This window comes from Neolamprologus brichardi, chromosome 23 (assembly GCF_056152115.1).
Source record: "Neolamprologus brichardi isolate AB-2024 chromosome 23, ASM5615211v1, whole genome shotgun sequence".
Lineage (NCBI taxonomy): Eukaryota > Metazoa > Chordata > Actinopteri > Cichliformes > Cichlidae > Neolamprologus > Neolamprologus brichardi.
In genome coordinates, this window is record NC_142125.1 from 32,774,166 (window position 1) to 32,789,328 (window position 15,163).

Genomic DNA, 15,163 nt, shown 5'->3' on the forward strand with positions numbered 1-15,163 from the left:
GTGATGAGGTCAGCATATGTCAAAGGAATCCGTGTTAGCTGTTTGTCTTTAGGCTTTCTAAAATGCTTCAAACAGTTTTTTTCCATCTTTGAACTGTATGATCTCAGAAACGGGCTCTAGGGACAGAAGCCCCACCCACCTGCTGTTTAAACATTCTGTTTGTGACAAGGAGCCAGTAAAAAGAAAGCAGCTACAGATCCACTGTAAGAACAATGAGGATTATTTTGAACTGTTATTCATGCAAAGCTGCTCTAGTGGAGTCCAAGAATAAGAGAGGGTCTGGAAATCAGGATCATGGGCCCAAAACAGCAGGTTCTGTGTATAAGTGTCTTTAACAGTCACTGATAGATTACATTTCATGTTCTACTAGCAGGCTTCTTTCTGCATTGCTGTCTGTGCATTATTACAGCCAAACCAGGAAAACGTATAACAGTAAAATCCAGCTTTCAGCCTAACGTCACGACCTTTCCGCAATACTTTTTCTGTCAGCCACTACCAGTCAGTCAGGAAGGTTTCTGTTTGCTGAGGCTTTCTGCTCCTAAAAGCTTCAATCTGGTTGCTCTGAGTAGTTTAAAACAAGCTTGAATTTCTGTGATTTTAGCACATGAGCCACTTTGCAAAAGTGAAAGCATCGTTTTTATATTCTTGATATTTCATTTTGGCACAAATGTTTATTCCTGTCATTTCCATTCAAGATTTTGACTTTTTTTTCCGGCTGCACACACCTCAGTTGTTTATTAAGTGTAACGTGAAAGTACTAAATGTGTAGATTGTATTCATATTTCACTTTCACTTCCTGGCTTACCAGAGGTAATTGGCCCCATGCTTAAGTTTTATTCCTTCATCCATAGTCCCGCTGTGTTTATAAGTCAAATCCTTCTCATGGCTGTGATTACCTTCGACTGGGTACTAAGGTCTAAGCTGTGCCAGTTGGGCTTTTAGTCGTGAATTATATGAATCTGCATCTTATAAGGTACGTTTAGCCGCATCGTTTGGATGATTAACAAATTAGTTTATACACTGAGACGCTTCGAGCCGTCCACATTCTTGAAGGAAACTCTTCTTTTGCTTTCATAGAAAGTAAACTTTACTTCCACAACTTCTTCTCAAGTCATCACAAGCAAACGATATCTCTTAGCGCGGCGCCGGCAACCTGTGAAAGAGTTCAAATGTGTGTTTGCGGATGTGCGCTCGCTCGCGAGTGCGTGCGTGTGTCACTGAGGTCGGGGAGGTGTCGGCTGAATGTAACGTAGCGGTGCAACGTGTGATAGCACATTCCTCCTTGAGACGCTCACTCCGTGGTGCATTCGCACTCACTAATTAACAGAAATGAGCTAAAAAAGGAACGACAAGCAACGCACTGTGATGAGAAGCTTGGCAGGGACGAGCGACTGTGCTCCAATTACAGTGTTGTCACTGTTTTTTCTGCTCCGCACGCTCTCATTCTTCACCTGGTGTCAAACTGGTTGGAAGTTTTTATCATCAATGGGTTTTTTTCCCCAGCAGCTAATAAACAACTCAGTTTTATGGCCTTGAGATATTGTTTATTCCTGCTAGTTCTCCGTGAGCACATTTATTTGACCTTTATTTTTCCAGGAAAAGTCAAACAGACCTGTGTGTTCTTTCTCAGCGCGGTTCTCCTTCATATTCATGCAGTTACAGTTACATTTACACGCGGGAGCGCCACAGTGCGAACACGCTATCCTCCTGTCGGCCACCGCGCAGCTCCACGGGACAAATGGCCCCAAATCAAAAGAGTGAGGTCACCGCAGCACATCAGCGGCTCGGTGAAGGTCGAGTTCAGGTTTAATAAACATGGCAGCCGCCCGCTCCTTTGTTTGGTGTTTCATTATGCTACCAAATATTGTGTTATTAGCGGCGTTCTCGTTTTATTTAATTCATTGCAGCTCCCCTGCTGATGTCTTTGATGGTGTATCCATTCACATTTCTCTTATTGAAATGTCTGCAGGTACCTAGAATACAGGTTAATGAAGTGCTACACTCCTTTAATGTTCCAGCACCAATCTGCACCACCTTTTTACAGACAGACAATACCATTCCTCTCAGTTTGAAGCTTTATTTCTCTTCAACAACCACACAACACATATCTCGTCCTGTTTTTGGCCCGATTCTTTTGCTAAATAATAGAGGTACGAGTGCTGGATAATAAGCATAGACTATGTACAAAAGGTGATTGTTGCCAACATGTTGGCATCCATTGGTGTTTGTTCTGCGGATTTAAAGCCTTTAGTTTTGCGTTTTGGCTGTCACCATCCCGTTAGCTTTGAAACAAGTTTCAAATGGGTGCTAATTGTGACTTCCAAAAAGCAGGCTTACATGATTAAGCCCGATCGCTAAATGATTTTTAAAGAAATACTGATATTTTGATATGTCTTTGATATTCATTTCTTTCACACACACGAAACATAAAGAGGTCTTCCTAACTGTTCTTATGTGTAGTATTTACTCATTTATACTCAAACCTGTGCCGAGTCGCCCCTGGTGGACAAACTAAGCCATCTTTTCTAACCCCTGTTTTTGTACCGTTCTCTAAAAAGGCTCATTTTTCAGGTGCAGTTGGTCATTTTAACTTGTGACTGTTTTTGGGGTTGATTCTTTTTCTGAGCCTGCTTAAACTGGACTTTTGAAGAATTGCAGTACTTTCAAACTGGCTCCATTTTTCAGCTTAAATTGCTGCTGGAGATTAACACAGATTTACCAGCTCTTGCTCTAGTCAACAGACTGGCTTTAACCTTGGTCAGATATGACCAGTAGGGGTGGGTTTTAATAATCGATTCATCGATTAAAATTGATTCTGGCTTGGACAACGTGATTTCGATTAATTAAAATCTTGAATCTATTTTTTTATATAAATGTATTTTGCCCAAAATTCCAGAATCTCAGGTGAAACGTCACAAAATTTTGACAACCACCAAACATTTAAAACAGTAAATGAGAGCAGGTACACGGCTTCTGCACAAAGACGTAAACACAAAGCGCGGACCCGCGGATCAGAGCCCAGGGTCCAGGCAGGGTCCACGCTTTGTGTTTACGCCCTTTTTGTGCTGATTCTAAAGCTGTTAGTTTTATCTCTCTCCAAACAATATTGACCGAACCAGCAGCAAAAGAAGATCCAAACTATGCTTCAAATAAACATCGTCATGAATTCCCTCTGACTTTTGCTGTTTTGCTTCCACCACAATAAAATCACACTTCATGCACAGCTCTCTCTCTCTCTCTCTCTCTCTCTCTCTCTCTCTCTTTTTCTCAGTGTACTTCAACAACAGTTTCCCGTCTATCCCCGAAATCTGTTTTCTGCATTATTCGCTTGCTTGTTACGCACAAGACTACCGTTATTTACAGCGCTGTCGGACGATGTTTTTTTTCCTTTTACTTACTTCCGAAAAGAAAACCTAATTTCTGCTTCTGAACAAATGTAAACTTTTTAAAATTATACAAAATGCAAAACGCTTAGCCGTGTCTCTAATAAAACCGCTGTAACTTCAGAGGTAATGTTCATGTGTTGATTAATGGTTTTCTTTTGTTTTTGATGTACTGCAGAATATTTTTATAAAATCCAGGCCAGTAAAATCACCTTCATGTTTTTCTGTTTTATCTTCAGCTACTTTGACACAAAGGCATCTGCTGTGACGCTCACACCTTTGATAAAGTCTTGAAAGTGTCAGCTTCCTTTTTATAGATACAAAAATATCTAAATGTACTGATCTGAATTATAATATTTCTGACTGTCTGAGGCAAAATTTCCCAGATTTAAATCGAATTGAATCGAATCAAATTGAATCAAATCGGAATCGAATCGATTCTAGAAATCAGTGACGATACCCAGCCCTACTGACCAGTAGCTTCTGAAGGCTAACATTAATGTTAACAAACTTCAGACAGATGTTGATCTTTATCTGATTTAGTGGCGCTGACCTCTTGTTGTACAGGAACCGCACATTTTAACATGCCAAATATAAACACAGTGTGACTCACACACCTTAAAGTTGAGCTTATTTAGACATCATCATTGTTCATTTGCAGTTACGCTTATGTCCATTTAATAAATGTATTAACTCTTCTGTTAGTTGCTCTAGTCTCTCTTGAAGGAAATATATTCTCCCTTTTCCCTTTGTTTACTTGCTGGTTGGAAACTTTATGCAGCACTTTGTCCTGTACAGATAACTTTTTTCTTTCTTTCTTTTTCTTTTTTAACTTTGTGACAATAACTGTGTGCATCAGCTGGAGATTGGAGCTGTGTCTCCTGGTTAGAAAGATTATTGCCTTAAAGCTATCGAGTGTTATTATATTATTTTACATTGCTCATCTGCCACTTTTAGTGATCTAAATTTTCCTTTGAAAATCAAACGCTGCGTTGTTTTGACACCATCCTGACAGGCTGGTTATATCCGAATCGACGGCAGCGTACCGTCATCAGAGCGAATCCAGTTGGTCCACAGATTCCAGAGTGACCCAGAAACCCGAGTGGCCATCCTCAGCATCCAGGCAGCTGGACAGGTACTTGCATACTTATCCAGCAGGCTATGCAGGCTATGCCCGATCATAATAAAGGAAATAAAACACCCTGCAGTGAATTGGAAAATCAGCTAAATAGAATCATTTTTGCATATTAGAGGTAATTATGGTTTGTACTGGTTGCTGTGAATCATAATATCATAGAGAAATGAATGGTGGAAACATGTTCTAGTCTTAATAATAAACTCATTGACCTCAATTATTCTGAGTGACCAAATATGTACAGAAATGTTATGCATTCCAATCAAAAGAAGTGGGTGCTTGAAGCACTTACGTATCAATTAGCTGATAATATTCTGCTATTAAAAAGAATTTCAACAAATTAAATTTCATTCAATCGGACTGGATTGTTCCATTTTTGAGGTGGTTGTACTGGGTACTCTGGAACAGATATGTAGCGTGTGTGTTTGTGTGTGTCCTCTCCAGGGTTTGACCTTCACCGCTGCCAGCCACGTGGTGTTTGCCGAGCTCTACTGGAACCCCGGTCACGTCAAGCAGGCTGAAGATCGTGCCCACCGCATTGGGCAGACGTCCTCCGTCAACGTGCATTATCTCATTGCCAAGGGCACCTTCGACACCGTCATGTGGTCCATGCTCAACAGGAAGGTACTGTGGGTGACATTATGGCAGCAAAGTTGAAGAAATTTATGCAAAGCTGCTTATGATTTCACTGGTCATATTAAATTTGAATGATAAATCACCCTTACTGCTCTTGTACTGATTAGGCTCTTCAGTGTTTTTAATGGAGGCAATGCTAACATTTGCATGTTGCTACGCAATAAGTTTTATGAGTAATCCAGAAGTTTCTCTTCCTGGACAGGATGTTTCTGTCTCCAAATTACGATTACACATCATGGCTTCCAAACTGATCATCACAAACGAAGTTGTGAATAAATTTAAATGTGATTTTTGCTCTGAAAAATATTTGCTTACCACATTTTCGGTGACCAGTTGTTACAGTTTTGCCTTTGTGCACAACCGTAATAGATTTAAGACCTCACGCAAGTAGGTTTGTCAACATAGGACAACAGTGGTGAGTGATCGCAGGATCTTTTCCATGATTAAAGGGAAAACTCCTTTACGACATCCAACCAAGAGAAAACCCTTCTTCCTTAAACTGTTCACTTGAGTTTCTTATTGTTTTGTTTAAAATGTATTCTTGTGGTGTAAAGAAGCAAAACTGTAAAAAACCAAAAAACAACAACAAAACAATGTGTCACTGTTCATAAATTTGTGGACCTAAGTGTGAAGTGAAGGTACAACAGAAGGTTCCTTGTGTTTCAGGAAAAGGTGACTGGCAGCACTCTAAATGGAAGAAAGGAATATCTGAAGGCCGACGAGGGCGACAAGGACAAATGGGAGTTCCTCAACTTTGCCAACGCGTGGACGCCAAGTGAGATGGTGCTGCCGCTGGAGGGAAGCACAGGAAATGCCAAAACCGACGTCTTCTTTACTCATGTGAGTCAGCAGGAAATCTTCAACAGACATCTATTTCTTTCTCTCTTTAAATTAGCTCTGACATGCCGAGCGATCGAGTATAAAGCCACAGGAGCTTTCATAATAAATGAGTCTAATTTCATATAAAGTCATCACACTTACTGTTTGGTTTGTTCCTCATTTCTCTATGCCACCACTGGCTCTGTAGCTCCATAACAAAGCATAATGTGATATATGAGAAAAGAAAGTTGCTTTTTCTCGTTGCCATCCTAAATAAATCTGCATGAGGACCTTGGGAGCTCGAGAGCTGTGGTCCGGGTGGCGATAAACAAATCGCTGCATAAGGAGTTCTTGTTGCGGCAATGTCATTTGAAACTGAGTGTAGAAAGCTGTTAAACTTTGTGTGTAGTCAGAAGAATTGGACGAATGCGTCCTGGGCGCAGATTTTCATGTTTACTGTGGTTATTGTACGAACGTAAAAGAAAACAAAAGCGTGCACACAGATGTGGAAACGTTTCACACTACTGATCAGCCACAACATTGAAACCACACCTTGAATATTGTGCAGGCTTTCACTGCCACACGAACTCTGAGCTTTTAAAGTGCAGACTCCTGGAGACCTTTGACCTTTGTCCTCTGGAGCCCAGACATTAAGCAGCAGATCCTTAAAGTCCTGCATGTTGCGAGATGGGGACATCCTCACAGAGACATCCACCACATTCAGATCTAGAGGCCAAGTCAGCACCTTGAACTCTTTGTCAAGGTCCTGAAAAGTGTTTGCAGTGCGTCAAGGTCCGTAATCCTTCTGAAATAGGCCACGGCCACTGGGGAATCCCGCTGCCACGAATCCAGCTCCAGCCTAGTCAAGTAGTGTGTGGGGTGTAAAGGTTGTATCTAAAAGTAAAAAAAAAAGTTGAAATTAATTTAATTTTTCAGTCAGAGGCTGAAAAGTTTACCATTTAAGGCCATTTCACACTGGAATATCTTGCAAACATAAACCAGTAAGTCCAGAGAGGAGGTTCTTTTGTTATCTGCCGCTCACACTTTCTGTCTCAGTTTCACATCAGAAACCCTTCCCCTTCTTTTTCTTCTTTTATTGTGAAACATTCGGAGGAACAGTCTCTGGAAAAATCACATTATGAGCAGATATTTGCTGCTCTTTGTTGTTCATTTGTAAGGTTGTCCGCTCATCACCAGCAGTTATGTCCTTAGCTGTTAGCTCTGCGCTCCTCTCTGACTGTTGGCGACTAAAATCTGCTCCAGTTGGTGGAAACAGGGTGTTGTGTCACATCTTAGAATGTTTCAATTTCACTTGTCAGTGGTTTTAATGTCGCAGCCAAATTGGTAAAATGTGTAACGCTTGTGTTTTTTAAGGAGAGACACATGGCACTGTTAGGATCATTATTTAATGACTGTGATGACTCGAGACGAAAAATGAAGACACTTTATAGTGTGATGGATTTATGAATTATGAAAAACTGAAAGAGCTGCACAAAATTTGTGATCAACATTAGAACATTTTGTATTTGTAGCATTGTATTTTTACATTACTGATGAGTAAAGAATTAAATGGGGTTTCTGATCATCGTTACATGTGTTACCATGGTGTTGCTGTATGCAAATGACTGCTTTTGATGGTGAAAACAAAAGGAGGGTTTGATTCAGGGATGCTTTGTCACTTTACAGGTGGATTGAAAATTGGGTGCTACAGAGACAAAAACCAACTTGAGCTTGTATTTTTATTCATTATTTATTTTATATTTTTTGCTTTAGTTTGAGAAAGAAAAGCAGCACGACATCCGTTCCTTCTTCTCCCCGCAAGCTGGCAAGACGAAGAGGAAGAGAACAGAAGATGAAGAAAGTCCCTCCGTCTCCTCAGAGACTGCTGCCACGCCAGCTGGCATCCGGGTATACTTAGAAAACAGCGAGGAGGGGAACGAGGAGTCATGCTCCCAAACCTCCAAAACGCCCGATCGGGATTTCTCGCCCCAGCTGAAAAGGCTGCGAACACCGCAGCCCAACCGGAGCCCCACGTCTCGATTTGGGGGGAAGCGGAGGTCGTCTGCGGGGGGGATCAGCGCAGGCAGCCCTGCCAGCGCGGTCTCCCTAATGTCTCAGCCGTCTGAGCCTGATCCTGCATCCGTGTGGAATTGCGGGGCCTGCACCTACTCCAACAGCAGCCTGTTGCCGTACTGCGAGATGTGTGAGTGCCCGCGCTCTACCTCTGCTGTCAGCTCAGGTAAGAGTAAGGAACAAATAATATCCAATTATCCGATCCCCCCCTCCCACCAATCCCACCCCCAACCTGCTGTTTGCGTCTGCTGCGTGTCCCTCTTCTTCTTCTTCTCCTTCTTTTTCTTTACTTTTGCTGTTGTTTATTTTTGTTTTTAATTAAATTCACAAAGCTGATTGCAAATCAAACTGAATTTTATTAAGGAAACGCACGCGCTTCCATCATCTCTTGTCTAAAATGAAGCACCTGAAGCTGAAATCCATTCATTGCTTTATTTTCCTTCCTGTCAATATCAATCGTGGCAGTCTGTTGACATAATACTTTTGAACAGCATTACAGATTTCACCAGATGGAGATGCGAGATAGCAAAAGATGGAGGCAGACTTCCCAGAGTCTGAAATAGCACTGCTCAGAGAATATTGTCTGTCTCCCTCTCCTCTCTCTCTCTGCAGATGACAAGGACACAGTATAATTCTCACCTGTCAAGCTGAGAGAGAGAGCGAACAGGCGCCTACTATTGCTGCAAACGTCTCACACAAAGTTGGGAAAAGTTGAGCTGGCTCGAGCTGATATCTCTGACAGCCTATGATTGTATCTTGCAAAGAAGAGGGGAGGGAAGTTGTTATGACCTGGCAGACTGCAGGTCCATGCTCTTTAGATGTCTGAGATGCATCAAATCAGTTGGAGAGATGATTTAAAAAAAAAATTAAATCCCCAAACTTGAATGTAGTTCACAGCTGTAATATTTAGGTAACATGAGTTTAATACTTTTGGTACTCCACTGGCTGAATAAAGCCTTATATGAGCATGAGCTAAAGATAAGTCATTAGTCAAAAAACCCTAGTTTACGGCAGGTTAAGGTAGCATTTACCGATTGCTTTATAAAGACAGACTTCACTGCCTGATCACACACTTTATTTGATGCACTTAGAGGAGGCGTATTACTCTTCTCCTTATTTGATGCCACATATATCCTGTTAAATAATGAGGTCAGACTCTGTGCAAAGTAATCCCAGTTATACACTTTGTTCTACTCTTGGATCTGTATGATGTCAAAGAGGGTGGACAGCCCTAATATGGTCGTTGCAGGCACACAGCCAAGAGCAGCGAGTCAAAAGGAGCAGGTTTAAGGCGAACCAACAGTATCAACAAAGACCAGCACAATGAAAAAAGATTATTTTGATCTATCAATCATGAAAAGCTACTGAAGTCCAAGAATAAAACTGAGAAGTTAAAAATGAGCACAGCAGGTTAATTTTAATCAATTCATGTTTTTAACTATGGTACTTCAGAAATTATTAAAATGTTTAAAACAGAGCAAAATGCACACTGATGAATGACACAGTTTAATCTCAATGTCAGAGAAGTTATGTATCCATACGAGTCATAAAAAAAGTAATTCCACATGAGCATAACCTCTGGCCTTCCAGACTGCCAGCTCGATGAGGTAGCAGAGTACAATACTGTCAAATAAAGCCTTTCAGGCTTGATGTTGAAATCTAAATTATTAGTTGGAGAACAGTAATTATAAAGAGCACATCTACCATGAAAAGCCTTTTTGCTCCAGTGAGGGTGTTTGCTTTTATTCACCTTCACTCTGAAAACATTTGAGAATTTGGGGAAGAAGAAAAAGGGGAAAAAAACACTTGTTGGCGCTTTTACCAAGAGGCAGGTGATGATTGATGTTAGCCTCGTATTTGTGAGCTAAATATGGAGCTGGAGTCGGTTAGCTTTGAGAAGAGTTAAGCTAGATGTTTCACTAAGTTTAAAAGTACCGTTAACCTTGTAATGCCTAAACCGTAAAATAATTGCAAAAAAATTAACGTCTTTGAAACTGCAGTGTTTATTGAGACACTCTTGGCGTTACAGGGTTAACAGGATTTGTTAAATACGATGTGTCGCATTTATTCAATCTATGCCTTTTCTAGGTCTTACATTTTGTAACCATGGCGGACAATGGTCTACAAAGAAAGTCCCAGGAGGACACCATAGATTGTTTATGATAAGACACAGCCTCTGAAAAAGGCCAGTGCTCACCATACTTTCTAATGGCCAGCAGGGGGCGACTCCTCTGGTTTTCAAAAGGAAATCTGATTGTATGGAAGGCTATGGCAAAATGATGCTACTTCTCACCTGCTTTATGACGTCAGTCAAATCTTTCCACAGGTTTTGTTGTATTTTTTGCTTTATTTTGTGAATTATGGACCCACTGCAGGTAAAATAGATAATAAAGGTGAGTATGAGTTGGGGCGTGGCTACACAGTCCCCTGTTTTCAAACATATTCCTGCTACACCCTGTCCTTGCTACAAGAGAATGAAAGCCAAAATACCAAAGTCGAAGTTTTCAAACAAATGGCAACATTGCTGTCCATCTTTTACCTACAGTCTATTATGGGTGATAACATTTGGCTGTCTGTTTGATAAACTTTAGAAACACGCTTCCTGTAGATTACATTCTACATAAATCTAAGGTTACCTAACTAGTTTAGCATCCTGTAGGACTCTGTAAAAGGTTGACATCGATATAGTCCTAACACTATATCCCTGCGTGTGTTTAAAGAAAAAGGTTGACACTGCATTAATGACTCTGAAGTCTCTGTATTATAATATAAGCTCTGTAGTGAGTGTAAGCACACAGTAAATATTGGCTGAAGGTCTGTTTGCGGCTCGGCCCATTGGAAGTGAAGCTGGTGCACTTAAAACAGACACAGAACAAACAAGCAGTACCTCAGCTTTTGAGCAGCATAAAAACACCCACCCACACATTTTTCTTTTTTAACAAAATTCAGCCCCCATTTCATGCTCAGCTGCAGCAGATGCTTGATAACTATTCAGCAATCACACTCTCTTCTTTGTCACAAGCGCCACTCTGCATTCACAGCAGCAGGCCGTGTCAGCTTGCTAGACAGGGAATTTAACAACCTGCTAAATTTGTAAATGACAGACTGCGCGGAAAAATAACAACTGTATTTATGAAGATATCTCTCAACTTGGCACTGCAATCCACAGCTCGTGGAAATGTAAGAAAATAATCAGGCCGAAGCCTGTAGTGTGACATGAGAAATGCTATCTCTTCAAGAGCAACAATTTTTCACAATGACTATAAAGAAAGCCAGGACGCTATGAATCACAGAATACTGACACATGATACAAGGACGTCAGGGCTTTGTATGTAAAGTAAAGGCAAAGATGTATCCGAGGCATTTGGCTTCCGCTCTGTATTTTCACAGAATGGCAAAAATACAACAAGCCAGCAGCTGTAGAGGAAGAGCAGCGAGCAAACAGAAGGGATATTGGTCTGTTTTACCGTGAGGCGTTTGGACCAGAATAAAATGTACCAGAAAGTAACAGAAGGAGATGCACGAAGTAAGAAAGAATAAGATTTTAAGGGTTTTTTTTATTGTTCAGTGGAAAGTATTGATGCTAGATGTGGGAAGCAGGAGAAACGGGAGCTTAAAACCTGGCTACCACCCTTTGCAGAGCCCTGTGTTTCTTTAGCTGTTGTGGTTACATCTGTCAATTCTTATATTCTAGCACATCACGCTGCAGTGGCAGATTTACTGCCGAAAATGGGAAAGTTTGTCACTTTTAAGTTTCACAACTAAAATAATCAGTGTCACTATAGATTTTAAAGGGTACATTTAATGGTAATTTCCAGCTCTAGATTTTCATTCCCGGGCTCATCTAGACTCGTTTTGCATAATTGACAGTTTAAAAGAATCCCTTTTTATATCAACTTTATATCAACTCAGTGCAACTTCTTTGTTCTTCTGTTTTAAAAGTCGTTTCAGCTGCTCTCTCTTTAAGCCCTCCCTTCCTAGAAGCCTACTTTATGAATGACTAACTTCCAAAAGCTTGCCAAAGGGCAGCACATAGTGATTATGAGCTGTACCGGCTGTACTTCTTAGGTGTGCTGTGCCTGTAACTTAAAACAAATCAATTCAATTCAGTCTTATTTATATACCACCAAATCACAACCACAGGCCTGTTATATTGTGAGGAAAAGACCCCTTAAGTATTACAGAGAACCCCCAACAATCAAACAACACACTCTGAGCAAGCACTTGGCAACAGTGGGAAGGAAAAACTGTCTTTTAACAGGAAGAAACCTCTGGCAGAACCAGGCTCAGTGGCCCCTGTGGAGGTCTCCCTGTAAGGAGTGGATATCCAGACTTCCAGTTCCCTCCAACTTCTTACAAATCCAGCTAAATTTAAAAAAGACAAGGTAATTAAAAGCTAAATTTTTGTCTAATCTTAACCCATTGTTTTATCGAATTTTGGAGTCCATCTTTTCCTGTCCACAGAGTCTTGTGCGAAACTCAGGTGCTCAAATTTGATTGGTTAGTAGTACTTTGACTACAATAGACTACAAAGAAATAGCAGAAAGTTTCTACTTTCAGTATTCTACATATTCATACATGGAGCCCATTTTTAGTTGCTCTAGTTTAAAGCCTGCGTTTTTAGCTAAAAGAGCACTTTTTCATTTAGCCCCTTTTGAGCTCTAGCTAGCAAGTGTTCGGGTTTTAACACCCCCAGCTCAATTGTTGACAGGCTAAATATGTGAGAAAATTATATATTTGCCTGTTTAGCTTGCTGCTAAAACAAAACCTAGTCTTACAAATTGACAAATTGTCTTCCTCTCCTCCAGCCAATCACCGCAGATGGCAGCACCCACCACCACCACCACGGTTCTGCTGGAGGTTTCTTCCTGTTAAAAGGGAGTTTTTCCTTCCCACTGTTGCCAAGTGCTTGCTAATAGGGGGTTGTGTGATTGCTGGGTTTTTCTCTGTAGTATTGTAGGGTCTTTACCTTAAAATATTAATTGCTTTAAGGTGACCGTTGTTGTAATATGGTGCTATATGAATAAAATTACATTTATTTGAAGTTATTTGATTTAAAAGCAGTTAGATTAGCACGTAACGTTTGTGTTTTTTGTGTTTATGTATGTTTTGGTGATGTTGAAGTTGGCATTTGGCTTTTTTTAATCCATTAAATGTTCTGTTCTGTCTGACAGAGACGGGAATTTACCTAATTCCAGGTGCTAAACAATAACATGTCATATTAATAGCATACAAATTGAATCGCTGTAGTGCTGTATCGTCAGTAATCCAGTCCTGGTTTTAATCAAACTGTCAGGGATTATTACCTCCTTCTTGTGACAGGGTTTATGTCTCCGGTGGGTTCGTCTGTATCGTCTCCTATAGCTGTTTTGGCACCAGGAAACAACCAGGCAGCTTCTGTTGAACTATTTTCAAGGTGAATTAGTAGAGTTTCTGTGCTTGCAGCTTTTTTTTAGACCTAGAGCGTGGGCATGGTTCAGTCCTTCAGCTCTTTCACTGGTAGACCAGCAATTTGTCTCTCAGCACCTACTGTGAGAGATGTACACAGGGAGAGGGCAATTTGGTTATCTCCTGGCTCTCTGTACCTCTCAGCTAGCACTCTAACCATGTGCTGATTTTTTATTTTTTTATTTATTTTTATATCAAATTACAGAATTTAACAACGAAGTCCAGCTGAGTCTTTAACTGCCTGATATTGTACAGCATGTGAACCAGCTACTTTCTTTGTGTTTGATGGGTCTTCTGTTACTGGCTCCAGTTTTTCCGAGCCCTGCCAACTGAAGAAATTCAAAGCATTTCCTGTTTTTATTTAACTACATCTGTTAGCTCACATGCCAGAACACATGCTTTTGGAATCCTTTTGCATGGCATTTTAGATTTGAGACTCGATGTTGGAACCTTATCAAACCACTACACACATAATGGGCTCCTGATGGGCGGGGAGAATAAGGGGGATTGACTGGTAAAGTGGAGGCGCAGCCCGACAGGATTTTCCCGTTAACATCTTCCTCGGCAGGGACAGCTTAACAGAAATTGAGCCGTCTCTCTGCGGTCTTACTCGGCTTGTTAGTGAAGAGGGGCAGCGCTGGGGCCAGGAGCCCAGAGACTCAGATGGCATTTGAGGAAACCGACTAGGGGATGGCCTTTTGAAGAAACAAGCCACAGAGACGCAAGATCACTAATTAGCCCTCTGCATCCTCAAGACTCACAACTTAGTGTCTTCTTACATTTCGCACCTCAAGTTTGACAAATATTGTGAAGAGATGTGATTAAAGTTTAACTAAGAAAAGTAAGAAATTGCATGACACTTTTTTTTTAAGAAGTTCTGTTCTGACCGTGACATTTACATTTGACTATAAATAATAACGGTCTTTTCTTTAAGCAGCTAATCCATCTGTTAATTCTACTTTCCTAATAAACAGCAGCACAGAAAGTACCATTTAAAATAAAGTCTGCGAATGACGATGACATAATCCCTGCATTCATTAACATTTTTGTGGCTCAGATTTCTGCTTGACCTTCACAGAATTACAACATTCTGCATGAATGGAAATCGCTTGAATGGTTTAAGAGCGGAGCTGAAAAACAAGTTTGATAGGCGGACTTCAAGCTGACTCTTTAAAGCGAGATCTGCCGTTGGCGTTCAGCCATTATCAGCTGTTTTGAACACTGCTCACTGCACCCCTGCTGGCGCGCGCCGCAGATGCAGCAATCGCTGACAATTATTTTGTTTGGGTTTGATTGCACATGATGCAGGCAAGCAATTAACAAAACAATGTGACACGAATGTAATTTGCTCTCTCAGCAAAACGATATTGGCTGTTTGGATCCAGTAGCTGGTGAAAGGAGGCTGGCAGGTGTTCATCTGTAAGTTTCTGCATCACAGCTGATGGGCTGCAGAGCAACAAAGACTTCAAGTATCCCAGATAGTGCTTACTTCCTGTAAATGGTCATTGTATACCAAGCAACTACTCAGAATAGAAAGATACAAATAAGACATGCAGTTAAAATTCATCACATTGATTAAATATCTACTACTTAAAGGGGGTTATTGTGCGTTTTTTTTTCTCTCCCTACTCTTAGATTTATAGACATCGACTTTATTTAATTCACTTGT

At 40.8% G+C, this 15,163-nt stretch overlaps 1 protein-coding gene across 2 annotated transcripts in view; it reads left to right on the forward strand.

Moving 5' to 3' along the window:
* The window catches only part of zranb3 (zinc finger, RAN-binding domain containing 3), a 119,266-nt gene that overhangs the window by 46,174 nt on the left and 57,929 nt on the right, over positions 1-15,163 (forward strand). For both annotated transcript variants that reach the window (XM_006795711.3, XM_035909868.2), the window contains exons 10-13: positions 4,399-4,518; positions 4,963-5,142; positions 5,821-5,994; positions 7,747-8,212. In XM_006795711.3, coding sequence (XP_006795774.2) covers positions 4,399-4,518; positions 4,963-5,142; positions 5,821-5,994; positions 7,747-8,212 — 940 coding nt within the window. The remainder of the gene's footprint in view (positions 1-4,398; positions 4,519-4,962; positions 5,143-5,820; positions 5,995-7,746; positions 8,213-15,163) is intronic.